The sequence below is a fragment of the Atractosteus spatula genome, chromosome 23 (assembly GCF_055471065.1).
Source record: "Atractosteus spatula isolate fAtrSpa1 chromosome 23, fAtrSpa1.hap1, whole genome shotgun sequence".
In the NCBI taxonomy this organism is placed as follows: domain Eukaryota; kingdom Metazoa; phylum Chordata; class Actinopteri; order Semionotiformes; family Lepisosteidae; genus Atractosteus; species Atractosteus spatula.
In genome coordinates, this window is record NC_142728.1 from 15,767,589 (window position 1) to 15,794,419 (window position 26,831).

Sequence of the window (26,831 nt, forward strand, 5' to 3'; positions counted from 1 at the left end):
TTGTGCAGAGATTTGCATCTAAATTTAAATGTAAAGATGTGTTATTGTATTATTTCGTTACACTGTGCTAAGCTGCTGTTGCACTGCAATTTCCCTCACGGGACCAATAAAGTATCTAAAATTAGTACAGATGATAACTGCGCCCTTTGTGAAAGTAGCACTGAAACCATACAGCATTTAGTTTGGTGATGGCTTATTGCAAAATGTCAAAACGTCCTGGCCTGTTTTGCAAACAAAAAGAGGCTAATATTGATATTTTTCAAAGAAATATACGGTACTTCAATCCCGTTGGGAAATAGTACGAAAATATATTTTGTAATTAACTTAATTGTTATACTTGCGCGTTGTTATATACATGAAATGTTTGAACAGTTTAAAATGGGTGTAAAGGCGTATTTGCAAACTCTTTTGATGTGTAAAAACATGAAAGCTGAGTGGACCTTATCTTTATTTACTGAACAAAGCCCAAACGCAATTTAGGGAGTTAATTGTTAATCCTGCGTTAGCGCACTCGGAGTGTGAGCGCCGGTAATTCGCCGTTAAAGAACAGGTGTGTGACAAACACCAGCACGGGAGCTCGTGATCCAAATAAGACACGACGCGCGTGTGGATCCCCACTTTAAATGGAAGCCAATTTATTAGACAGCTTTAATACATCACTTATAGGACATGTATAGTACAGTTTTGTGCTTCACCGCTCGCAGACAAAGATCGCCAATAAGTTAAAACAGATTCAAGACAGACGAACTTAAAAAGTTGTAAAACCTTTTGTTTCTTCGATAAATAACTTGGATATAAATCAACCGGTCAACACAGTGATCTCTATACAACGTCAAAATTGGGAAAAAAAAACCCCAACAACAACAACAAAAAAAAAACGAAAATCCTAGGGTGACGGAGCGCGCAGGGTGCACATTACAAACGGATTACCCGAGGAGGAGGGAAACTGAAAGGTCGGTTGTGAGGGGGAAAAAAAACAAAACTGATAGATTTCGTTGCTGTTGCAAAGCTGTTAACCAGTGGAAAAGTGTTACGTCGCACCAGGAGCGAAACAAGTCAAACAAAATCGCTATATATATATATTTCCCGTTCACCACTACAGCTAGAGCTAATACGTCACAAAGCACAGTGGCAGCTGCTTGGCATTATCCCAAAAAAAAAGTCACACTACGTCACAGCCAGAACATCACCGGAACGGAGAGACGCTAAACAGTAACATATCTTACACAACACATAACTCAGTGCATGGAGGGTAAAACTTCATTACTAGCCAGTGATAAGACTTCATTTTACAGAATACAATACTGAAATACAATTGGCCCCTTTTGTTTTTTTTACCTTAAACGTTTGCAAGCAATGACCTTTTGACACAAAAAGTTACTTTTTTTTTTACTTACTCATGGAGGAGAAATGCTTCCTTAAACCGTGGGTCAGAGGAGGAAGGTGGGAAGGAGGATTTTGTTTTCCTGTCTGAAACCGCTTCCTTCCCCCCCCCAACCCCCCTTTCGTTTGGCTGTCGGGGGTGGGGGGGGGGTCTCGACGTCTGCAGTTCCAAGATCTGCCTTGAATTGCTCCCCCACCCCGCTTACAAGCTTTTCCTGAAAGAATCCGCAACTTTGGATGGGACAACTGGACACGCACGGGTGATTTAAGGTTGCATCTGGGTGCTTTTGGCCTAGGGCTGGTCGCGGACTCCAGTATGACCCCGATCCCAGACTCTCCTGTCCAGCTGCCCGGCCTCACTGATGGAGCACATTTTACAGGATCCCTCAGGAAGAGGCTGGATAGGAGTCTACTATCCAGAGTTTCCTGGGACCCCTTAAATCCTGTCTTCCAGAATTCCTGTCTCCTGTGCTCTGTGTTCCCTGTGGAGAGCAGGTACCCCTGTGTGCACTGCCTGAACACGTTCCTCCTCTGACCACCGAGACGAAGCGGAAAGGAAAGATAGACGCTATTAATAAATCAGAGGGTAACAAACAGTCTTAAATGTTCTAGCAGGTTTCATAGAGCATTCAATGTTACATTTGGTACTTAACGTTAAATGGTGCTTTTTCGACGTTTAATTCTTTTGCATCCATTGTAAAAGAGGAGCCTCAAAGATATATATTTTTTTTCTTATTTTGTTTAGGCAATTCTTTTTTTAAAATGATTATTTTTTTTCTCTAGCAAGATGCATACATTTAATATAGGAAGGAAGAATGACATCACTGTGATGTCACCAGACAACAGGTTGTCTGATTGGTGGATGGATGGGAGGGGGGAGGGGACTGGAGGGGGCAGGGCTGCAGGGAGGGGCCGGGGCAGAAGATCAGTTCTGTGATAGGGGAGCGAGGCCAGGGAGGTGATTTTTAGCTGGTGTTTTCCTCGTCTGGTTTATTCATCGTCTTTAGTGCATCGAGAAGCCGGGTGGGGGTGAAGACATGAGTCGACCCTGCAGGAAGGAGAGCGAGGAGGGAGAGAGAGAGAAACAGACGGACTGGTGTTAGTCGGGTTGACTCCGGCTGTTACTCTGAAAATGTGTTTTCAGCTGTTCTGATTTACAGGAAGATTTAAAATCAGAGGAAACTAACTTCCCAAGCTGGAAATTCAAAAGCTTTTGTAGCGTTTACTGTTCTTCCAGCTAACTAATGATCTGCAAAGAGTTACCACAGGTTTTAAATATGGGTTAACCCGGCTGGGAGTGCCTTAACAAGATCTTTCAGATTAGTTAAAGGGGCGAATAACCACTGGAGAGATGCAGAAAAGAGCTGCATGCACATGCTCTGTCTGAAGAATAGACTGCACATAGTGCAGCCTTTCTCCATTTCTTTGTACGATGACGTCACCACAATCCAGAATGCCAGACAGGAACTCTTCACTCGGTGGGTTTTATGGTGCACCGGGCAGCGATGTCACTCTGCTGTAATGACATCACACACTAGGTGGTGACATCATAGTTGGGCAAGAGCAGCCCCAGCGGACCAGACCAGATTGATAGGTGATACTCTGAGCTCACGATGCGAGTGTCCCCATGCCATGCAAGCAACAGTCTACAGACTGCAGCAGGATGGACAAACAGATGGAAACAAGCTTTTGCATTTGTTAAACCATCCTGCGGTGCTTCTTAACAGAGATAAAGCAAAACGACGTTTGAGAGCAGACGAAGTAACAAAATAGAGGTATTGCGTTATTGTTTTTTTATAAAAGCTGAAGACACATTTCTTACACCATATAGCAGCGATGTTTCTTCTTGGGTTTTTTTGATCACTTGTTTCTGTAGCAAAGCTGCAGGTATCACTGTCGCCTGGCAGGTGGCGCTGTTTCAGTCCAGGGATGTAGTGCCATCCACGAGCTCAGAAATGAACTGACGAGTCTAGTGCCGAGATCCAGACGTTGTAATTTTACACGTGGAGGAGAAACTCCAGTATTTGCTCAGCTCGACTGGACCGCTAACAAAGAACTCTTTCATTTAAACAGCCTGCGGGTATTTATTTAGCTTGCTATGAAACTTGATGTTTCATTTTTTTTTTCTCTTTCTGCGCAAATGTTAAAACGTACGAGACCTGACCAGACGTGACAAGCCGGTTTAAGTTGATGTACCCCCGGGGTACGCAGGCAGATAGATAGTGTGAGAGTGTGGAAACGTGCACAGCACGGAGAACAACTTGGATTGGGCTTGTCAGGTCCGGCAGACCCGGAGAATACCTGGAGCTTTACTCACTGCGCACAGAAACGCACAAGACGGCAACCGCAGCATTGTGGCTCAGCAAAATAATTTTTTTTTAAAAAAACACGCATGAATAGAAAGGAAAACGGCCGTTTTATTGTTCAAAAAAACATCGATGGCTCTCTGTTTTCTGCAAGCGGTGCTGAACGCGGCAGTATGCTCTCCCATACTGCACAGGGTAGCAGCTCTACTTGTAGAAAATAAAAGTAAGTAAAATGATTTAAAAAAAAAACGGTCATTGCTTTAGCAGGTTCCCAATTCCTAGCCCTGTGCAGGTTAGTGGCCCCCGCTAACTCGACGCCGACGACGCCAATCTGTGCCGCAGGAGGCGTCGGGCTATCTGGGGAGAGGCCGGTGTGAGGGTCCGGGGGTCCGAGCGCGGCCAGGGACTGTGTGCCTGTGGCGTGTCACGAGCCGTGGTGCAGAGGTGGCTCCCGTTTCAGCTCGGCCTTGCTGGCCTGCGGATGGGATCTGGGGATGGCCAAAGCTGGTGCACGCGTGTACCCGTAGTATCAAAGTGTCCCTCGATGGCGTGCTCCTATCTGAGAAGGAAGTGATCCGTGTCTGTGTGGGGGTGAAGGGGACTTGCCGTGAAGCTCGCAGTGTGTGGGAGTGAGCTCAGAGCCCAGCCTCCTAGATAACGACATGTCGAGCCGCCGGTAAGCAGCGTGAAGGTTATAGCACTGAGTCATTAAGCAGTCGCACTGCTATGGAGAAAGCAGGGGCCTGCCTGTGACCTAGATGAGCTGTTGGGAGCCAAAAGTTTGTCGTTCTGCGTGGGCGACGGGCAGAGATGCATTATCCTATTCCACAGGGGGCAGTATCCAGAAGGGCAGTGCTGGATATTGGTATCCCAACCCCGGGAAGTGTCTGTCGGAGCTCGGCCAGCAGGCCGTGGCTGAGCGCTCTGTGTCCTGGGTGTCCGGCTGCGCTGTTTTGCGCTAGAGGCGTGTCGAGTGAGCAGGACTACACCCCCATTCTCCTGAGGGAAGGGACGTGTGTGTGTTCTGTCCTCGCCGGTCTAGGAGGGGAAGGGGTATTCCAGGGGTAGCTGGAGCGGACTGGACCAGCGCCGCCGATTGGGTCGGGTTCGACTCTGCCTACAGAATCTTTTCCGGCGTTCCCATTTTTAAAAACAAATTTGGAGCTCGGAAACCCACCCCGTTTGGAATCGCCCGGTTTTTCTGTGTGTCCTATGGGCATCTTGGGCCTCGGCCCTGCCCACACATCTCCGGATTCACCGCAGTGTGACCCTCGGGAGTAGAGAGGGGCCGAGCCGGCTCGTCTCGGCCCTTCCCAATGGCGGGGCGATTCCCGTGGGGATCGCTGAGCCACAGCGTTCACCCTGCGCCATTGCCGGCGGAGCCAGGCTGGTGTCCCGGAACACCGCGGGACATTCCGCAGGGCGTGTAAAAAAGCACTTCCCCTCCGTGAACAGGAATTCCAAAATCATGGAAGAAATATCCCCCCCCCCCACTTCTCCACTGAGGGGGCGGGGGCGTGGCTGCGTGATGTCTGAGGGAAGAACTGCTGTGTGTGTTTTTTGACTTTTAACGACCAATACGGCGGGTTCGCCGCCTTGGTTAGGATTTTGGAGAAGATCGGGGGTGGACGGGGAAAAAAAAATGAAAAGTCCAAACAAATTCCGGAGAAAGTAGAAAAAACGACCCACGTGATTCTGAAAAGATTTTCGAAAAAAAAAATACAAAAATGAATCTCGGGGGTGGATTAAATCGCCTAACGAAACACAAAATGGGCGGAGGAGGGAAAAAAAAAAGAAAGAAGAATGCACCACTTGCTCCCAGTGGGAAAATCCTGGGAGGACGGCGCCTGGAGCCTGTGATTTAATCCACCCGAAGAGAACAAGTGCAGGGATGGCAGTCGGACTCCCACTGAATAGCAGTCCGGTCCGCTCGAGGCTTTGCGAGCTGCAGGGCTCTGATGTGTTGGCCAGCCCAACACGCGGTACTGGCCACCTGATGCTGGGTGGCTCACTTTCAGCCACTTTTCTCTGGACCGGGAGGGGTTAAAACTGATGCAATGCGACGGCTCGGTCGCACGTGTAGAAATAGTGACCGTGTTTCTGCAAGAGCCCGCAGCTGGCAGTGCCTGGAGGGGCCCGAGCTGCCGTGCGGTGGGCCTGAGGTTGCCATCCCTGAGCAGAGCGGTAAGAGGATATGGAGGTAAAGAGAGCCCTTGTGCTACAGAGGGGTTCAGAAGGGCTTCTTTGCAAGGCTGCCTTTACTTTGTCAGAGTGTGCTTTGTCTCTCACTCCTCTTTAGGAGCCTGGTCCTCAAAGGACACCCTAGAGGATTCCCTGAAGTCGGGGTGCTGCAGGTCCGTTAGAAATTTGGTGGGGGTGAGCATGTGGGTGGAACCTGCGAAGGAACAGAGGCTGGCTGATTTGCAGAGCATGCCACATGACCTTTTCATTTACCCATTTCTTACAAGAATGTTTGAAGCATAGCCGCACCCTAAACATCCCATATCACCCCCCCCCCCCCCAAAATCCCGATTCTAAAGCTTGGGAACCACTGTTGCATGGAGCCCTGCGCGGCTACAACAGCAGCAGCCTGTGGCTGTACCTCCTGGTGTGTGCGAGTCCCAGCTCTCTTTTCAAAACCTTTCTCCGAATTCCAGCTGAGGAATTTCCGTGAGCCCACCATCGGGGGTACAAGTCCACAGGAAGTATCAAAAGGGACCCCCCCACCCCCACCCTCCCGCTGATGCTGAGACTCCTCACATGTGGAGAATGTGTCAAAACGTGGGGGACAGACACGCACCTCATCATTCCAGAGATCAGTGAGTCATGGCGGCCGCTCGTGTCTGTGGCACGCTGCAGCTGATACAAGGGCAACAAGGACGAGAGAAGCCCGAGCCCTGTACCCAGGCCAGGGCCACCAGCTGCTCCTGCCAGAGCAGTTACTGCGTGGGCCCGGACCTATGGGCTTTCCGAATCGGACCCTTCTTAATGCAAAAAATGTCCAGCCTGTTTGGGGGACGAGCTCCGCTCTCCTCAAAAGCGGTTATCCCAGCCGGTAGCTCTGGGAACTCGAAGCTCTTGAAGAGGGAGCTGGACCAGGATATACAAATCGGCACGCCGCGCTATACAGGCCTGGCTCCGGCTCCCCCGCAGTCTGGGATGACGGGAAATCTCCGCCACGCGCCCCGAGAGACTTTGTAAGTCACTACATAAAATCAATTCCAATTTCTCGCCTGTCAAACGGCGAGATGGGATGTGTTTTTTTGGGAGGAATTGCAGAACATCCTGGAATGGCTCACTGGTGGCTGAAGTGACTCTGCCCGAGGTGCTCACATAGATACAACAGTTCAGATGACAAACGTTACAACAGTAATATGCTTTGAGACAGAAGGGTCTGCGTCTAAGGTGCCATGCAAGTAGTTGGAATCGGTGTGAATCACGAAGCGCGTTGAGATTTTCAGTTCGTGCTGGGCCTACTTGTCAGCCTCCCAGCTCTCCTGTCACCCCCTGCCTGTCTCGGAGCCTTGCAGCTGGGCAGGCCCTACAACTCTACCCCTTGGATGAAGTTGTGGAGGCCTTGGAGTAGAGGAGTGGCGGGGGGGGGGGAAGAGTGTGCAGTTTTCATTAGGTGTTGCTCAGTGCCTAATGAAATCTGCTGTTGTCTGGGGGTCGGGGAGTTCTATAGTGAGACTTTTAAAGCAAACAGACCCGAAATAGAGTTAAAAAACTGTTTTTCCCCCACCCCTCTGCGGTAAAAACATCTCATGTCTGCAGTTTAAAATACAATTGGTTTTCTCTGCCAGCGCCCCCGTCATGTGTCGATGCCCTCTTCCTGGCGGTGAGGGGTGAAAGGTCAGAAAGCTCGTTAGCCAGCGGGGGCTTGTTGAGGCTCGAGGCCAGCAGTTGGCAGTGGGCCAAGCCAGGCAAGGAACGAGCTCAACACAGACAGGGAGGTGCGCCTATGGGACAGGGCCGAGTGGCTGCAATTCAGCAACGAGTTTTAACGCACACACAACGAGACACACCCGCACCTAAACCAGCAGCGGACTCGACCTCCCCCCCAGCAATCCCAGAGTTACTGGTTTTGCTAACACGAAGAACGTTCTTCAGTGGGAACAGACGCACGGCCAGGGCGCCTGTTAGAGATGGCACGCCTGTGCCGTCGGGAGACGAGGAGCTGCCGCTCACCTGAGCGCGCGCAGGATTAATTTCTAAGACGCACTCGCACCTAGACGGCTGTGACGTCTTGTTCTTCCAGAACCGATGCGGGCATGATACAGAGAAACAGGCGTCTGCCCCCCTCCCTTCCCAAACACAGATTCCCACTGCACGGGAGATTGAGCCCCTCCAGGTCCCAGCTGCAGGTTCTGGCGTATCGCCCGACACCGGGAGACGCGTCGTCCGAATCGGTACCCCGCCTTGATCTGAGATTTTCAGAGACCTTCGCGCGGAGTTAAGACTTTATAAATACAGACATGGTTCTCCGTCACTACAATCGGGGGCAGGAGGTTGCAGCTTGTGGAACCTGGAACAGCTCCAACCCTCCGTGCACCGCTGGAAGGCGGCGGACTTGCGCCCCCCCCCCCGGTGGCGGAGTGGCACTCACCGATGATGGCTTCCCACTTGCCGTTGGCCTGCGTGACCTCGTAGGCGCAGCGCATCTCGCTGAAGGACACGCCCCCGATGATGAAGACCAGGATGCGCGGCCCAGTGCGGTACTCTCCGGGGGTCTTGTTCTTGTGCCAGTGTCCGTAGCGGGCACTGTGGTAACAGGGGTGCGAGGGGCACTTCCTTTAGCTTACAGCGTTCTGTGTGTAAACACTCTGCCCGCCCTCCCCTCCCAGAGCCTGATAACGGCCTCGTTCTCGGACCACCGAAAGGCAGGGCCCCCCGGCACGTTCCCAGTCATTGCTGGCTCGCTCAGCTGCAGACTGATGAAACTTCACCGCCCTGGCTGTGAATCTCCCCCTCTTCCCTGTTACCCCGATGTTTCCAACGCTGGGCTACACTCAGGCCTCGGCCGGAGAGTGATCGTCTTCTCTGCCGGAGCCGTGTCCCGCAGTCTGAAACGGTGACCGATGCCTCTTCGAGACGTCAGTGCAGTCCGGTCCGACCCTTGTTGGATCCCTCTTGCTCTGTGCAGCCCCCACCAACTCAACCCCTCCCCCTCACAGCGGCCCATCACAGCCGGTGGATTCATCACAGGCCTTTTACAGCCAGACTCCCACCTTGATGACTATTGATCTCTTCTCGTCTCATTAATGCCTATTGATCTTGCCCCTTTTCACTCGCTGTCCGCAGAACCCCTCCCCCATCCCCCCCACCCCCCGTGGCTGGACAGCCTCAGGTCACTGCAGTCATAAATTCACGCACGCACACAGGCACGGAGCCCTCCCCGCCTGCAGCCCTACCTGACCGCAGTGGTGCTGAAGGAGGCAGAGGAGCGGGTGGAGATGTAGGGGTAGTGCTTGGTGTCCAGCTTCTCCTCGATGGCGTCCTGGGGGAGGCAGGGACACTAGGGTCAGTTTCCCCGGCCGCTTCCCTGCTAATTCAGTTCATGTCCGCTGTGCGGCTTTTACTCTGAGCTACTGTGGTGGTCTGTGGCGGCATGATTAGCTGTAGTTGTTTATTGGACAGCAAACATGAGATGAAGGAGCTTGAAAGGTGCTATATAGAATAAAGATGATTCTTATGGAAAGTGTGTGCACTGACTGGAAATTCATCTGCCCTACAGGGGCAGTTGGCTAGCACTGGTGTCAGGGGGCAGGAGGGAGCCCTCACCTCCATGATGTCCTTGACCAGCGGGGTCCACCGTGACAGCTGGTAGGTCTGCTCGCTGATGCGCTCCTTGCGCTCCGGCTTGCTCCGGCGGCGCAGCGTGGACTGGGGAGAGACGGACACGGAGTCAGAGAGAGACGGGAGAGGGGCAGGGCCTCGGAGAGAGACAGGGCGACACTCACATCCGTGATGATGGGCACCCCCAGGTGGGCCATGTTGGTGATGATCTCGCTGTCCTCGGGAGGGATCTGGGCATGCTGGATCAGCTTGTTCAGGTTCTCCTCCGTGATCCCTGAGCGAGAGGGGGGGAGAGAGAGCTTCACTCACCCTCTCCGGCTTCCCCGCCGCCAGCCAAGCGGAACAGACTTGGGGGGGTGGGGGTGGGAGTGGAGCAGCGCCCCGCGGGCTCACCGTTCTTGAGGAAGATGTACAGGAGGATGATGCGGATCTTGTCGTAGGTGGAGACATTGGCGTCCAGCAGGATGGGCACGATGGCCCTCATGGGGTCCTTGATCTTCTCGCCCTCCGCGTCCGTGCCCATCGCCAGGTCCTGAGAGAGGGGCAGAAAGACGCACACTGCAGTGATCCCACAATCCCACTCCCACACTCGTCCAAGAAATTTTAAAGCCCTTAGTGAGTCAGGACTAGGAAGTGCCACTGTCCTGGGCTGAAACGAGCCCTGTCCAGTGCTGCAGGTTAATGCTCAGTCCCACGGCCAGGTGAGCTTACCTGCTCAACGCGGCACAGCTTGTCCACGGTGCCCTGGTAGTGCTTCATGCAGTCCTCTGCTAGGTGCAGGTGAGTAGAGTACTGTGGACACAGATGGACACAAGTGTACAGACTGGAGAGGCTTTGTGGAGATGCCCCCGTCCCAGGACAAGCAGGTGTCCTGGCCAAATTTCCCCCTGGCCTTTACCAATCATGGTCTCCTAATAATCCCCATCTATAAACTGGCTTCATCACTCTGCTCTCCTTCCTGCTGAGAGCTGGTGTGTGGGGAGCGTACTGGTGCCATGTAGGACTACACATTGGTGGTGGTAGTGGGATTCCCCATTACCTGTAAAGCGCTTTGAGTGGAGTGTCCAGAAAAGGGCTGTATAAATGTAAGGATATATAGGTGCTTTCCTGCACATAATCTGGGTATAGTTCAAGGGAAATTCCCTGTGTGAGGTGATAGGGGTGATATAGAGGTGATATTACTTGTTCCTTTGTGCAGACTACACATGCTGATGCAGCTACCCCCCTGAACTGTCTTTCCAGTAGCCGGATTTAAAGACTCATGAGACGCAGGGTAAACTGTACAGAGCCTCTCACCTTGCTCAGCTCCTTCTGGTACTGGGGCATCTTCTTCAGCATCTGGGACAGGTCCCGCATCGTGGTCTGCGAGAGGCAGAAGCAAACCGGACAGTCAACAGGGCCAAGCCCAGCCACAGCAAGGAAAATTGGGAGGTGAGAGAAAGTTGGGAGTCTGGCCCACGGGATCTTTCTCAGTCGACACTGCCTAGTGGCCCTTTTAGATTTCAGACTGGACACCCTGTCCCACACAGCACCAAGGACAGGGCAACGATATTCCGCTGTCCAAACTCGGATACTGAAATGTCTAACAAGTTTATCCCAGTCATTCCGGTTGCAGGATTGCAGAAGGGTGGATAACAGATCGTCAGTCTAATGATCTAATTAACCAGCTAGTTGTGTCAAAGCTCGTGAATGCACAGGAAAGTCAGTACTTGGCCACTCGCAACGGGCACCACTGTAGCTCGCGGTGATGTACTCTACGGCGGAGGCCGGTGCTCATGGATGGTCTTTCACGAGTGATAAGCGTGAGTGCTAGAAGTGCAGGGCCAGGGATCTTACCTTGTCTCCTGTATTCATCCGTTTGCTGGCAGAGAATTCCTTCAGGGAGCGGGTCACCTCCCTGTGGGGACAGAGAGCCGACTGGTTTACTCTGCACGCTGGCCTCGGCTCAGGGCTTCGGCGGGAACGTGTGCAAAGCAATCGGATTGATTGATTTGCAGTTTCCCCAACCACATTTGTGGTCCTGGGGCTGGGTAGCCTCAGTGCCTCTCACCCTGAAGCCCTGGAGCAGGTGGAGTCAGGAGAGTGTCCAGTTCTACTGCCGAAAGCCTGCAAGCTGCGTGCCCATTCCTGAGGGCTTGTAGATGACTCTCGTTCCACTTACTACCAGCTCAAACAGTAAATTGTTGCCCTGTACCGCTACAGAAACAGGTGATTTAAGCTTGCCGAATTGTGCTTCCCAAGACCAGAGTGACCCCTGTCAATGCAGAACATTGTAGCCTGTCCTGTGAAATCGTGTTCAGTATTGAGATCGTAGTTCCTGTGTGCAGACTGTATATTGTGCAGCACATGATTAGTGTTCAGGAGAGATTGTGAGGATGTTTAGGGGGTGTGCAGATTGTGTACCGAGTTGAGCCTGGTGGAGAAAAGGCACAGTGCTCTTTTGCTCATATGAAACTGATCCAGGCTTTGTGAGTAGATTCCAGCGATGCAGCGGGGAAGCAAATATATTTCATGCTCCTGGAACATTCTGGGGTAGTTTCCTAGACTGCCCCTTCCCCCCCACAGGGGGGGGGCTCAGATCCCCACTCCACACCCTGAGAGGACGGACACTCACTGGGACACCTCGGCGATGTGTTTGTGTCGCAGAGTCATCCACAGGTCATCATCCTCGTCCAGAAGGACCTCCTTCACCCGCGAGTCTCCCATCCCGCTGGTCTCGTACCTGGACACAGAGCGGCCCCACCAAGGCAGGCGTTAGGGCAACGCGCTTACAAATCGCCCCGTAAGGGGGTCCAGCCTAGATTAGACGAGGAGGCTATTACTCTGGTGGGGCTAAACAAGCATCTTTCCGAGCACAGACGATGCCCAAGGTCTACTCTTGCGCACCGAGAGGGTGCTTCTAAAGTTATCCGGCTTGGTTAAAACAGCCACTGTGGCTCACAAAACTCAAGCATGCAGAGGACAAATGGAAGCATGAGGAAGGGGTGTTGCTGCGCAATGACTGTACACTGGAGGGCGCTATAGAGGCACAGCATTGATGCTGTTCGAGGACGCCAGAGACTGGCACACCCCTGGGCTGTGCCCTGTCCTCGTTCGTGGCAATGTGTGTGTGCGCGCACTCCCATCTCGACGGTCCGCAGTGCTGCTCTCACAACGCAGACGTCTGAAAGGGTGCACAGACTTCATAAGCTCCCGTTATATGATACAAGAGCCCACCGAGTAAAACCCGAAACGCCTCTGAAAGCCCTGCCGTATGCTGTACTGGGACGCTCTGGGATACACGGAGGTTAGGAGGTGCAGGCCGTACTTGTAGACGTCATTCTCGATGGGCAGCAGGTCGTAGCTCATGGCCTGGAAGGTCAGTTCGTGCAGGACTGGCGACACTGGGTCGAACGCCCGGTCCAGGATCAGTAGCTGGGAGCGAGCCTTGTCTGGGCCCTGCAAGGGAGAGGGTGGGGGAGACCGGTTATCCATGCATGAGAGAGAGAGAGAGAGACGTTGATCGGGGGGGCTATAGCTGAAGCTCACACAGTTTCTCACTCAGTCTTGGAACTAATGCAAGAATGCGTTGCGCTTGCACAGCCCAGAGAGGAATCATGAGGTTTTCCAGAAGGAGTTCTGCTCTGGAGCCAGGGATCATGAGCAGTAGTTCATTGCACCTCTGCCTCTCACCTCTCCCATAGTGGGGTCGTCAGCCTTGTAGGCGTCCAGTTTGTCCTGCACCAGCTGAGCCAGGGTGGCGCTGTCCTTGTACTCCCTGCACACAGACGGAGAGACAAAGACACAGCTGCACATCGGGGTAGTGTTCGTGTATGGCCGTTCTTGTCATATTGGCAAGAAACGAGCTGCTGGTTAGGAGTGGAGTTGCAGCTGCACGTTCCATCTCTAGTTTTTTCCACAGTTAAAATGGCCACAGGTTTGCATGAAAGACTCGAATAAGGCATGAATGCAGAACAGGGACACAGGGTGGTGCAAGATTTGACCACCGAAAGGACTGTGCAGCCTATTTTAATTGAGTGCTGCTCAATGCTGTTCTCACGAGTCACAGGGCCTTGTGACCTAGTCTCTCCAGAGCTCCGCTAGATACTAGAGCTACTTATCGGCCAGGCCAGTGATCTGTTTAAGGGGGAGCTGCAACGCTGTTTTTAGATTTCGGGTTTAGATTTCGGCATTGATGAGGGCATTTGCAATAACAATAATAGTCAAATGTTCTCTGTATCTTGTAAAACCTCCCAGTTTACATCACAAAGTAGACTAAACTTCCAGGTCTGCGCAGCGCCATGTTCTGTGATTCAGAACGAGGCGACAAAACTTCTGGTGAGGTGAAGTGGCCCTGTGACGCTGTAAACAAGCAGGCGTGTGAATCCGGCTCGTTTAATCCAGGAGAAATATCGCTCTCGACTTCAAGATGTCGACAAACACTACTTGTTAAGTCTGCATGCAGGTCATGTTGGGACATTTCTGCGCTGATATGTCTGCACAAACTTGTACGTCCCATTACATTAGTCATTACAGTGACTAGTGAGCAGGAAGGGGCCACATCGCGTCGCAATTCTTGGGGATCTCTTGTGACCACATGGCGACTCACGGTACTTTCACAGAGTTGACCATTTTGTGCTTCATTCGAAATTTCTTTTTTTTTTCCTATAACGTCAATGAATTTATTTGATGACCAAGATTTAATAACCAGTCTGAGAAACTGGGTCTGCAGTTCCCACTTTAAGGTAGTTGTGTTGCTGAACTTCCTGGTGTGCTGTCTTTGAGGCCCTGCTGTCCCTGTCTATTAGTATAAGTGCAGCAGTAGTTCTTGATCAGGGCTGTCCGGTGTCCCTGCAGGTCTTTATTCCAGCTCGGCTCTAAACGAGAGCTGGTTATTGGCTTTACTGGACCGGACCAGCCCTTGTGTGAGAGGGCTGGCCCGTTCGCCTGGTGTAACCCATCCCGACAGGCGGCAGCTTGGAAAACCAGACGCGGATTCGAGTCCCGTCGGGCGTGAGCCTGTCGACTCCACTCCCTGTTGGTTTTGGGCCCGGGGCCCGGGGCCGAGGTGACTCACCCGCGGTATCTGACGGCAGGGTACTCCTTCAGCGTGGCGCACAGGGTGGCGATCTGCTCTGCCAGCCGCTCCATCACCGGGTTCTTCAGCTGGGTCTTGTGGGGACTGTAGAAGCTCTGGAAAGCATCCGGGTTGTCCAGAGAGTACGCCTGGGCACGGGGGAGAGGTGGGGAGAGACTCGGTCAGTCAACCGGCCCGCCAGCTCTGCTAGAAGCCAGCAGCCATATCGCCCTGCAGCTCCCAGCTAGCAGCCCACTGCAGTCTGTGTGGGTCCTAATGCTCCAGTATAGTGATGGGGACTTCGGATGAGACGTAAAACCGAGGTCCTGACTCTCTGTGGTCATTAAAAATCCCAGGGCGTTTCTCGAAAAGAGTAGGGGTGTTACCCCGGCATCCTGGCCAAATTTCCCTCCTGGCATTTACCAGTGATGACCTCCTAATAATCCCCGTCTCTGAACTAGCTTCATCACTCTGCTCTCCTCCCCACAGAGGAGTTGGAAAGGGTCTGTACAGTATGTGTAAGTGTATGTGTGCTTGTTTGTGCATAGGTGTGCCCATACAGTATGCATGTAGTGTGTGAGCTTGTAGATGCGTATATAAACTTTCATGCACAGTACTTGCTGCCTCCTCTTTATCGGCACAAACCAGACTAATGCGGAATTTACAACAACTGCTCTGCTGGGTGCAGAGGGCAGTAGTTATCCTAGCACACTTGTCCCACTCCCTGCATTCATCATACTGGATCTGCAACTCCTTTAAAAAGCCCAGAAGTCTACAGGAACCCACCAAGTTTAGAAAAGAGGATATAAGTCTCTGGGAAGACTTTGGGACAGAGATTTTCACTGATACTAGCACTGGAAAGCTTTCTCTCTCTACCCACCCAAGTCCATCTGTTCTGGGTCATGTGACCATGCTGATGTCACCCAATCTGTCTCCTCTCTGATGTCTGATTGGCTGCTGGGCTCTATTTACATGCCGGCTGTCCAATAGCAGGCAGGATTAGGGGGATGTGGCTGAGGCAGCGGCAGCATCACCATCAGCCCTAGAGCAGCTCTGGCTCTGGTGCAGTAATCGCAGCTGACAGGGGAGGGGGATTGTGGGCCAGGCTGCCCTGAGACACAGCCCTCGGCTCAGCCCCTCTGGAAGATTCTGTCAGTAAACAGAGCGGCACTGCACTCAGCTCTGAGCTGCTGTCTCTCTTAACCCCTCAGGCTGGGCTCTGAATGGAGTTCCCCAGCTTTCTCTTTCTCCTCTCTCTGCCCTTGTGCCCCCATCTCTCCCACCCTGTCCTTCTCTCCCTGCTCTCTGAATCCCCGCAGAAAGCGTTTCAGCTGCCGTCTGCAGTGGTGTTCAAATGTATCCCTAGCCTCTTCAAATGTTGTCGCATTATCCTGATGCCTTTTGTTCCAATACAGAAGCCGCTCGAATAATTGAGATGCGACAATGCAGACGAAACGTCCACAGAAGAGACCTGGAAATCGGATAGGCAGCCGAGGTGCTCGTCTGCATGCCGGTGGCTTCCGCAGCCCTGTGTCAACATTGCGTTTATATTGTACAGGCTGTGCCTGGCACACTGCTGATGCATGACGTCTAGTGGAGCTCAGAAACGTTCTAGCCTGCAGAGTTTAACCCCTGAGCGACCTCATTATCTCGTGTTTGGCCTTTTCATGTTTAATGACAGGTCAGAAGGGGCGCACAAGCTGAAAAGGAGATGAGAGAGCTGAGCAATGGGGAGTCTGATCGCTGTCTGTGAGCCCTGCTACCCCCGGTGGGACTAAAGGAGGCTGTTCACCCCATCTCGCACATTAGAGGGCTAGTTGCTGATCCCGGGATCCCATTAAGATGGTTCTTGAAGGATGTCATGATGTCGGCTTCAACAGCATGGCTGGGAGGCTTGTTCCACACTCCCACAACCCTTTGTGTAAAGAAGCCCCCCCAATTTCAGTATTAAAAGGACTTGGCATTACTACCTTTCTGCTCATGTGCTCTTGTTTTCCACTATCGGTTCTGGGGAAAAATCCCAGAGGGTTGACTTTGATCACTTGAACGAGCTCCCGTCATAGTCTTCTGTGTTTGTGATAATTTGAGATTCAGTGCCTTTAGCACCCTGTGTTGTTCAGTGTACAGCAGATGGCTAGTGTTCAGAGCAGTAGTGTTTAACCTGTCGCTGTAGGACACTCCTGTAAGGCCAGGGTTCAACCTTGCTGCTCTTCAAGACCATTCTGTTGCAGCACTGTCCCCCGAGCAGCTCACGCTGACATACCTGCGACTCGTAGGGCAGGAAGGCAATGTTGATCTCCGTCAGGGTCTTGATTGTTTTCGATGCCCGGGATTTCACCAGCTCGTTGAACAAGGGGTCCGGGCAGGCTGTGGGCACACAGGGCACAGGGTGAGCTCTGATGCCAGGAGAACAGAGTCATCTCTGCAGAATGTGCAGCCCCTCTAGAGACCAGCGCTGTAGCAGAAGGGTTCCCACGCCTGCTGAACCCCTTAACGAGCAGAATCAATTTAATCCGATCTTTACTGCGGGGGTGGGCCGGATCGGTCCAGCCCTTTCTGAACCGCGGGTTTGAACGCGAAGGGGAACCGGGGGGGGGCCTGAGCACGGCGCGGTCAGTACTCACAGTCGGTGAAGAAGACGTGGGCGGCTTTGTACTTCGTCGAGTGCGGGTCCTTGAAGTCGCCGATGAGCGTGTGCACTGACTGCGGAGAGAGGAGGAGGGGGGGTGAGCTGGGGGAGGAAGAGGGGCGCCCGTCTGCCTTCCCTGCCTCTGCCTCTCTCTCTCTCAGTCACACTCGCACACGTGCACACATGCACACACACACACACACATGCGCTGGTGTCTAATGTCTTGCCCTGGCCTGCACGCCTTCCCTCAATGCTTTGCTCTGCTTTCGCCATGGTGCACCACAGCCCCCCTGCACACCGGGCGAATGAGCGGGGAACCCTCTCTGGACAAGTCCCCCTGTGGGCTCAGCCGTTCTGCAGGTTTGCAGGGCATGGAGTTGGTGTCGAAATGCAGTAAGATGTAATCTTAGGCACAGCATGTTGGTAACTGAAAGTCTCCCATCTCGGATTGCATTGCACGGTGCTCTTGTCCTGATTTGTCCATGGAGTTTGTTTGGCTTTGCCGTGTGTTGAGTTTCTACTACTACACAACTGGTGGAAAAACGTTTTTTTTATGAGGGCTGTCCTGCTACGCACCTCAGCTCGTGCCGTGTACTGTCCAGTCAGGGCGTGCACTGTTTCTGTGTGGCCTGGGTCTGGACCCTAAGCCCCTCTGGCGGCCTGATGGGGGTCAGTCCCCCAGGGATTAGTGACCATCAGTGCTGGTCAGAAGGTTCTAGGCCAGCTCGCCTTCGTCACGCCCTCCAGGCAGTGAGCAGCCGGCCCACTCTGTCCGTGCAGAGCCCTTGCTGGGGTTCTGTCTGATGCACGGAATGGGGTTCCTGCTGGACGCCCGTGTCCTCGTGAATCTGCTGTACGTGAGCAGGCGTGAGCTCAAGCCCCCTCCGTGACGGCAGACACGCCTGAGCGGGGGGGGTCACTGCTGCCCCCCCATCCCAGTGTCCGTCCTGCACGGGCCCCTCCCACCCGGCCCAGCCACCCTCGTTCCTGTGGGCCAACGCGGGACGGTGCCCCAGTCCTCGAGTCGGGGTGCGGGGGTCCTTACCTTCTCCGAGGGGGTGATCAGATAGACCGCCTCCAAGCTAGGAAGGGGTTCCCGGCGCTTGTTGATGTCCTCAACAACTGGCATGGAGAAAAGAGGGGAGAGAGAGAGGGAAGGAAAGGACAGACAATTCTCCGTTAGTCGGAAACATGAAGAAGCCTAAGGAGATCATCATCGGCTCCTTGACTCTGAAGGATGTCTGCAAGCCTGCTGTGGCTCGGATCACAAGGAGGGCAGCAGTGGTGACGCTGTTGTCACATGTCCAGTTACACTGCTTTCACTTTGCGAGCGAGAGTCAAGAACACGAAAAAGATCGTCAGTAAGACTGGACTCCTTCAGTGCACACCATAGGGGGAAAATCTTTTAGCCTCTAGCAGATCTGTAATGCAGAATTTCTTGCACTTTTCTAGTGCTTTTCATCCAAAAGGGTCTCAACGAGTTTAATATGCAGGAGGGGACCTAGTTCACCCTCCACTGAAGTACAGCCCCCACCTGGGTGACACACAGCAGCCCCCCTGCACTGCCCATCAGGGGCAGGGGAGAGAAACTGCAGCAGCAGGTGGACGGAGGGGGAACTGTGGGGGGAGCCGGACTGTCCAGCCCAGAGTGGACGGCAGTCTGGACTCTGGGGTTCTGGATACAGGACAGGTGCAGCTCCTGTGGAAGCAGGGTTTCGGTGCCTGCCCCAGGTCAGAAATGTGCTCTTCATTAAACCTTCAACAGAGCAAGCAGGCGCTCGGTTGATCCTCTGACTGGACTCCCTGACTTGATTCCCTGCATGTGGAGTAAACAGCACTGAGCTCCTCTGTTGCTCTCATGAGTTTTGCTTTGTTCCTCTCTGTGCAAATGCTGCTGCACTCCAGTGTCCTTACTGGATGTCAGGGTGAATCAGAACATCTTACTGTTCTCCTACTGTGGCTTTGGGTGTAAGAGCTGTACAGTCTCACAGGCTGCACGCGGGTGGGTGGGTACTGTGGCTCCTGGCCATGCAGTGGGCTGGCCTGGCCAGGGGGTTTGGACAGTGGACTCACTGGTGATCCCTTCTGTCATGATGTCCGTCATCTTGCAGCAGGAGGACAGCATCCTCATGCTGAGCTGATCCACCACCAGCACCTGGAAATACAACAATCCCGGATCGTTCCTGAGGGATATCGCATGCGTATCATATCACGGGCAAACTGATATTTTTTAAAAATACCCAGGCACGGCAAAATCCACTCGCAGGAAGATTCAGACAGTTGACCTTGTGTTTTGGACAACAGTCTGGCCGTATCCCAGGGGTGAACCAGGTGTGTCACGGATTTTGCCAGGGGGATCCTGTCTTTGAAACCCCATTTGTTTTTCCAGAAATTGACTTTACTGTGGTTTGGAAACGGCATCTCCACGTACAACGCTTGGATCAGTAGAAAGCCATACCTTGGCCCTGGAGAAAAATGGAATGAAATTTGGATGTTTTCAAATATTTTTAAAACGATTCACAGTAACGACTCTGTGATTCCCCATGATGACACCGCGCTGCACCATGACAGCAGTACAAATCTCCGTGACGACACCGTGCTGCACCATGACAACACTACAAATCACCGTGACAACACCGTGCTTCACCATGCCGCTGTTTCGATTCACCGTGATGATGCAACAATTATTCGTGATTTACTGCACGACATTGATGAATCAAAGTCAGGGTCATGACACGCGCCCAGAACAGCCAATCGGAAAGAAGGGAAAATCCTGGCAGCTTTCGTGTCGTACACTGTGACTGGGACAGCGGGACAGGGGCCCGCTGACCAGACCACTCACCTTCCACTCACTCTTCTTCTTCACCTTCTTGATGACATCGTTCATGATCTCTGCGGAGACACAAGGACAGGCGGCGTGCCGTCAGGAGCTGAGCCGGTGTCCTGACGCACGCCACGCCACGCCACGCCACGCACGTCTCTCTACACAGCAACATCACCCACATCCAGACTCCACCTCCATAAGCACACACGCAAAAGACTGTTCCCCGTCTAATTTGAAAGGAATCTGTCTTTTCGTCCGTCTCCAGTTCAACTGGGAGAGTTTCCTGGACGCAGGGACTAGGGAAGCTTAGTGCCCTGCCATTCACTGCAGCCCCTGCAGAAACTCTGGCAAGGGGGTGCACAGTGCCTCAGGTGCCAGGGTCAGTACACCCTGAAGCATGCCGTCACACAGACGTGCAGACAGTGTTCAAGTTTCGCCTCCTTTTATGTGGACTAAGACCATTCCCTCCTGCAATAAGCAGCTGTTAGGCTGAACGTATTCATATGTGATTTCTGATTTCTGAGCCTGTTGAACACCCATTGGCTCCACCATAGTGGCTCTGGTGAATTAGCTACTGTACAGTCCTGATTTTAATGGCAGTACATGTGACTTCACCCAGCCCGATGAGAGGGCTTTGATTGTAATTCACACCCCCGCCTGTATAGAAATGTGTGTGTCCACGGGTTCTAGCCCCACTGCCGGTTGTGTCCACTGCGTCTCTTCGCACCACGCAGCTATATTTAGACCAGCCGTGAGGCCGGTCTCATTCCGATGAGTTGTTCCTGGACAGCAGCCATCTCGGGAATCTCTCAGGGATTTCAGGGCGTTCCTCAGACACTGTCTCCCCCTCTCCGGTCCTGTGGAGTGCCCACTCCAGCCAGCACCCCCCTGCATGCATGCATCCCACCACCCTTGGGGTACCTCTCCCCCCACTACCGGACAGAAACAAGGCTGTCTGTGGTGGGGTGGCCACAAATGTCCCTGTTGCACTGAGACCACCCTGCACCCTTATGAGCCTCTGTCTCCCAGACAGGTGAGCCGCTGTTTGGAACAAGAGCCCTCACTCATGGGAAAAGAACATCCCAAAGAGCTTTACCCTAAAGGAGAACCAGGCACCACTCAACTCAAGACTCATTGTGGGAAAATCGCTGTAGAAGCTGGATTTTAAGGCCCGGACACAGTGGCTGTGATTTGGCTTTTTCAGAGGGATCGGAAAGCCATGGGCTAGCACAACTGGCCCCGGACAGATCTGGTTCCGTCCTGGCTCGGCGCTCTTCCGGAGAGCCTTGACCAACCAGACCGGACCGGACCGATCAACAGCCCAGTCAGAGCACGGGCTGGACCCTTCTACAGCAGCGCCCCTCACCCCCGGTCCTGGCAGGAAACAGTGAGCCATACGAACGACTGACTGCAAGACAGCAACCGATTCAGAATCATCGTGAAGCCCAGGGGGGCGTGGACACCAGCAGGCTCGGCGTCCCGCCTGGACCAGGAGCGAATATCTGGTTTGAATCGGTGGATGATGCCAAGACACCTAGAAATCCTGCCGGACTGCAGAGTCAGCGTTTCCGACATGTGGTGCAAGAAGCTGGTTCGTGGAGCCCGGTCAATACCCCCCCACCCCATCCCCAACTCCGTGCAGGACAGGACAGAGACAGGCATCCCGGAAGAGAGGAGAGTAAAGCAGATTGCAGCTGGTGTTGAGGGAGCCTGGTTGTCAGTGGGCAGGAGCGTATGGCTCCTGATCTCCATCTGTCAGAGCTGTGTTGCGGCGGCTTGCTGTGCCAGCACTTCGGTGTTGTTTCCTTCCATGAATCCACATTACGCGAATGATCCGCAGGAATATTATTTAATATCTGATAAGCAGTTAATTCGGAGTTAATCCTCGGCTCCGCGGAACGTGAGAGGGCTGTCCAGATGGGCTCCCTCCTCCCTGCCAGTACGGCTGGACGCCGCAGTCTTCAGGGACAAGCTGACCGAAACCACTGAGAGCTTGATTTATCGATCTGAACTGCCTTTTCATCTTCTTTTCCCCCCCGACGACATTTTGAAGACCGAGCAGATTAGCGTTGACGTGTTGGGGTCCCCAAAAAGGGCAACTGATCTGCTCTTTGAATGGACAGGTGAAAATATCAGTGGAGCCACGCGCGCCGAGTTAGGGAATACAGTGCAGCACAGCTCGGCCATGATTACAGCCATTGCTTTGATTAATCCACATCAGTTTCTGCAGCCGTGACTCAGATTTGACATTTCTGCTTGATCACGCTCACACTGAGTAACGGAGACAGACGGGAAGGATTCAGGGAATCTAGTCAGCAGACACATAAATAAAGAGAAGAATGACGCTCTGTCTTGCCTGATACACAGTGATCGCGCTATGAAGATTACCGACAGATCAGTGTACTTCTGCGGTCTTGCTAATGCTTTCTTCTGGAGGAAGAGACCCCTGGCTTTGCTAACACTGATTCAAGAAGAAACCGCCCAGTTTTGTAGCTAAGCAAGTCATCCAGTCCAGCAACTAGCTAATGAACTAAATTGCTTTCGGCAGGGCAGAACTAGGATTGAGATCAGGTTTGAAAGAACCTTCTCGCACCTGGAGACATTCGGTTTGGATTAAAAAAAAGTAACGCCACATTTCCTCCTCGGAATTCTCTCCTGGTCTCCGTGGGCCACAGTCCACCAGCTCTTAAGAGTATCATAGAATCCTCAATGAGAGAAACTGTAGAAATACAGAATGATTAAGTGAACAACAGATTCGAATCAGGCCTGTGTGTGTCCAGGATACAAAAATAAAAACCTGGGAAACACAGCAGCTCCCCGGCCCCAGGAGAGGCTAGCATGAGAACCTGGGGAACAGACGCAGGGAATTGAGGAAGAACCACAGAGAATATGGCATGCAGATTGAAGTGTATTAATTACAACTCGTCGGTCTTTCATTCTGGCGTCTTTTTAAAAGCGTTCTCGGTAGCAGTGGGGTGAAACCCGTCAGCACTCGGGCCCGTACAGAGGAGCAAAGCGTTATCAGAAGATCGATTTTGAATGCTCGGGAGATGTAATTCAGTCGCGTATGTGTGTCAGCAGTCGGCTGTGCTCAAGGTTGTGTGTAGGTGAGGTGATTTAGTGCTGTGATTCAGGGACAGCAGGAGGGGGACATGAGCCCTGGATCTGTTTTGAATTTCAGCTCTTTCTCTCACCTGCGCATTACGTGTAAAAGCGAGGGGTTATTTTTTTAAGCAAAAGAAAAAAAGCAGCAAAGAGTTTTGTGGGTTACGATTCACTATTGGATGCCACGTTTATTTTTTAAGGGAAAAAGACACCCAACCTCATCTCTTGTGCAGCGCTGTTATCAGGGAAAACCTGGCCAAGTCTCGGAACGGACTGGCAGAGTGGCTGGTGACTCTTGACGTCATCTCAAGTGGACCCAACCCTAACAGGGACAGACTGGACCCACTACTCCAGAGCTCTATGGTTCTGATTTAAGCTATGTGAGCTTGCTTTGGTACCAGTGTCATTTCATGCCAAGAACTGGAGCCACTTGTTTACCCAAAGGGTGGTAGGAGTCTGGAACAAGTTCCCCATCCATGTGATCCTGGGATCAATAAACTACTAACTACCAGATGGGCCAAATGGCCTTCCTCTTCTTTCTCCAGCTGCCACTCCAGGAAGTTACTATAAGCTATAGCAACTCAAATAATTCTCACATAGCGCAGACCCTATCTTTAAAGCATGAGCACAGAAGAATAACTTGCATAAGTTCTACAACACAAACCTTACCGCCTGTATTATACAAGTGGAAATGACAGAGCGGTATGCGAGAGCCGGGCTGCCCCGCGATACTCGAGCGCTAAAATCCGACCGGGAGCTGATCCTTAATTGCTTAATTGAGCCTGCTCCTGAATCAATGAAGTCATTAGGGATGTCTTGGTGAGAGAGAGCCTAATGGCTTGAAGAGGGGTGCCATCCTGCCCTGCTCACACCCGCCGGGGCCAGTCTGGAGAGATGAGAGGGAAGGGGATTATGTCTAAATGTATCAAAACTCTTCGAACTGGGTGAACGCAAGAGGTCCCAGCAATCTCGAGTCTAATCTCCGCAAATCCTCTTACGTCTCAGGCCGAGCTATTTCTGTGACGGAGCGCGGGAGGCCGCTGTGAGCTGAACACACTTCCTGCCAGGAGACGCGGGCGCGGTGGAAGACAGGGGGCCCCTCGGGGTCCGGTCCCCCACCGGAACCGAAAGCATGCTTCGGCTGGGCCCGCCTGGGACGTTTTCCTCACCGCAGGGCAGGACAAAAGCCATGGAGGTCTGTTCCTAGACCTGAACCACCACCGCAGATGGGCCTGGGGGTCCACTCCGGTCTCGGCCCGGATCTCCGCAGGGAAGAGCAGGGGAGTGACATCACTGCGCCCCAAGCCCCAAGGGGTCCCCGGTCCTAGTCCCGCAGGGCCAGAGCCAATCAGCTCGGCTGGACCATCTCACTCAATCGCTTCTCCCTGCTGCTCGAGCGCTGGGGCTTCAGGTGAACCTGGGACCTGGAACAGCTGCAGGCACACAGACGGGGGAGCCCCGCTGCACCCCAAGAGCAGCAGCCAGTCCGCACTCTGTCCCGACACTACAAGAGGGATGCTGGCTCTTACTGAAGGCTGCTGGGGCTTTGAGACAGAGGCCTCTACCTCTTTCAGCACCTGTCGGACAGGCTGGCTCCTTCATTTGGGGGAACTGACCTCGGGGGGGGGGGGGAAATCATGGATTTTGGAAGAGCATTTCGCCCGGAGCCGCACGGATATACACGCTAAACAACAACACGATCACGTCAAGCAAACTGACCAGCAACGCTCTTCCTGCGATGTATTTCTGAGACATCTATCCAATTACCAGCACAGGATTAGCCTCCATTCAAATTGCATATAGAGTCAGCAGCAGGAACAGAAAAGCCTCTTTGGAAAGGCGTGACAGGCCCCCTGTGGGGCAGGTTCACTGGCATAGTCCCTCACCATTATGGGGGGGTTCAGAATTCATCAGGAGTTTCTCTTGGCCGGCCCTCTTTCAGACACGTGTGTGCTTGCACGAAAACAAATCCCTTCCCCACTGATCCTTGCACAAGGTGCACTTCCCACTTACAAGTGTTCAGAGTAGGAGGAATATACCACCTCTCCAAGCACGGGGGGGGGAGTAGTGGAGCAGTCCCGAGTCACAGGCTGCGCACAGGAGGTCTCCTCTCAGTCAGCCCTTCAGAAACGGCACCCAGGGGAGAAGTCAAGGCCTGCAAGGGCAGCAGCCCGGGCAGGCTGCTAAGATTCCCTCTGCAGAGCTGCTAGATCCATTCCAGGTTTCCCCCCTTGCCACATCCTCTTTCACAAAGCACATCGGAGAAGCAGAACCGCAGTTAAATGCCATTCTAGTTGCACATTGTAGATTACATGTAAAACAGGGTAACGAGATGTAAACGCACAGCACCTATTATCAGCTTTTGTAATGAACCTTGGGGCTTATGTAACCTCTAACGGCTGTACAACAGGGGTCTTCATGAATTCCTTGCAACGCTTTTTCAGATGGGCTTACTCTTTGATCGAAATGCTTTCTGAATTACTCCCAATAACGAGCCTTTCTCGGGTCTTAGCAAGTAGTTGCTCATTAAAAGATTCCTAAAAGCTCTGCAGGACTCCAACCCGTGCTTGAACTGGGTTTGTCTGTCTCCGGTACCGATACCTTACTGTGCATTGCAGAATACTCCGTACAAACCCCCCCCCCCCCGGTCTGTGAGCAAATTCTCAGCGTCGGGCTTCACCTAGCTCCCAGACATGCAAGTAAATGGAGGAATTACTTAATGAGTTTCTCTTTTGCATTATTATACTTGAGGGAAATGACCAGGTAGTGTTCTGAAACATGTTCAACTCCAGATTGAAAATGGCTTTCCCTTCCGGAAGGCCAATGGGAACGTCGAAAAGTGTCCGTCTTCACCCACGATCCGCACGGACATCCACTTCCGTTCTGTGACCGCTGTGTGGAGAACTGCCTGCCTGACCGCAGCACGGTGCTAGGATTCTTTTTAATTCGATAAGCCCGCTCTAGATCTAACAGCGATTTCGAAACGGTGGAAAGATATTCGAAAAGCCGAGCCGCAGCTGGAATTCTGCAAGGGCTCGAGTCTTCGGGACTGGGGCCGAATCGCATCCGGGACCTTTTTGGGAATGTTTTACAGGACATTTGACGTAAAAATTATTTTAAGATCACCTTTCCAGTCTTCCTCCTCAAACTTGACTTAATGTAAGATAAGATCTGATCACTTTATCAGCCCTATACAACTTCTTGCATTAGGAATGTGTCTTTCCGCAGACCCCAGCTTGCTCTCCATGAGACACACAGACAGGGAGAGACACTGGGGGTCAGAGCGCAGGGTCAGCCACTTATACAGCGCCCCTGGAGCAGCTGGGGTTAAGGGCCTTGCTCAGGGGCCCGACAGACTCGGATTCCTCTGCTAGGCCGCAGGATTTGAACCGGCAACCCTCCAGCCACAGACGCAGATCACAGTTTGGGCCCGCGTTAGGCCTTGAGCCATAGTTGTGCCAGAGGATGAGTGTGGAACGTCAGTGGGCGAGTGGGAGCTGTAGATGTTGGGACACTGAGACGGCAGATGTGAACTGATGTCTCGGTGAGGAACTAGACCCCACACACACACACACCAACCCCTCATCACAGGACACTCTATCGGTTGGGCAGCTGGGGGGGGTCAAAGGTCACCCAAAAGTGTGGCTGCAGCAGAAACTGTTCCGGGTTCATCCCCAGGAAGAGCTGCAGGGAGAGGGCAGCTTCCCGTCTCCCGGGTCCCGGGGGGGGGGG

General features: G+C 52.8%; 1 protein-coding gene across 2 annotated transcripts in view; it reads right to left on the bottom strand.

Moving 5' to 3' along the window:
* Positions 1 to 613: 613 nt before the first annotated feature.
* stxbp1a (syntaxin binding protein 1a) overlaps positions 614 to 26,831 on the bottom strand; it is a 29,699-nt gene continuing 3,481 nt past the window's right edge. Inside the window, exons 2-20 of one of the 2 annotated variants that reach the window (XM_088940308.1) lie at positions 20,013 to 20,062; positions 19,244 to 19,325; positions 18,216 to 18,292; positions 17,166 to 17,244; positions 16,805 to 16,908; positions 14,542 to 14,690; positions 13,158 to 13,242; positions 12,793 to 12,923; positions 12,100 to 12,207; positions 11,322 to 11,382; positions 10,782 to 10,847; positions 10,197 to 10,277; positions 9,879 to 10,017; positions 9,650 to 9,759; positions 9,471 to 9,572; positions 9,101 to 9,186; positions 8,296 to 8,450; positions 5,952 to 6,084; positions 614 to 2,431 (exon numbers count right to left, since the gene is read on the bottom strand). In XM_088940308.1, coding sequence (XP_088796434.1) covers positions 5,975 to 6,084; positions 8,296 to 8,450; positions 9,101 to 9,186; positions 9,471 to 9,572; positions 9,650 to 9,759; positions 9,879 to 10,017; positions 10,197 to 10,277; positions 10,782 to 10,847; positions 11,322 to 11,382; positions 12,100 to 12,207; positions 12,793 to 12,923; positions 13,158 to 13,242; positions 14,542 to 14,690; positions 16,805 to 16,908; positions 17,166 to 17,244; positions 18,216 to 18,292; positions 19,244 to 19,325; positions 20,013 to 20,062 — 1,775 coding nt within the window. In that variant the 3' untranslated portion in view covers positions 614 to 2,431; positions 5,952 to 5,974. The remainder of the gene's footprint in view (positions 2,432 to 5,951; positions 6,085 to 8,295; positions 8,451 to 9,100; positions 9,187 to 9,470; positions 9,573 to 9,649; positions 9,760 to 9,878; positions 10,018 to 10,196; positions 10,278 to 10,781; positions 10,848 to 11,321; positions 11,383 to 12,099; positions 12,208 to 12,792; positions 12,924 to 13,157; positions 13,243 to 14,541; positions 14,691 to 16,804; positions 16,909 to 17,165; positions 17,245 to 18,215; positions 18,293 to 19,243; positions 19,326 to 20,012; positions 20,063 to 26,831) is intronic. The other variant, XM_088940309.1, reaches the window with a different exon arrangement.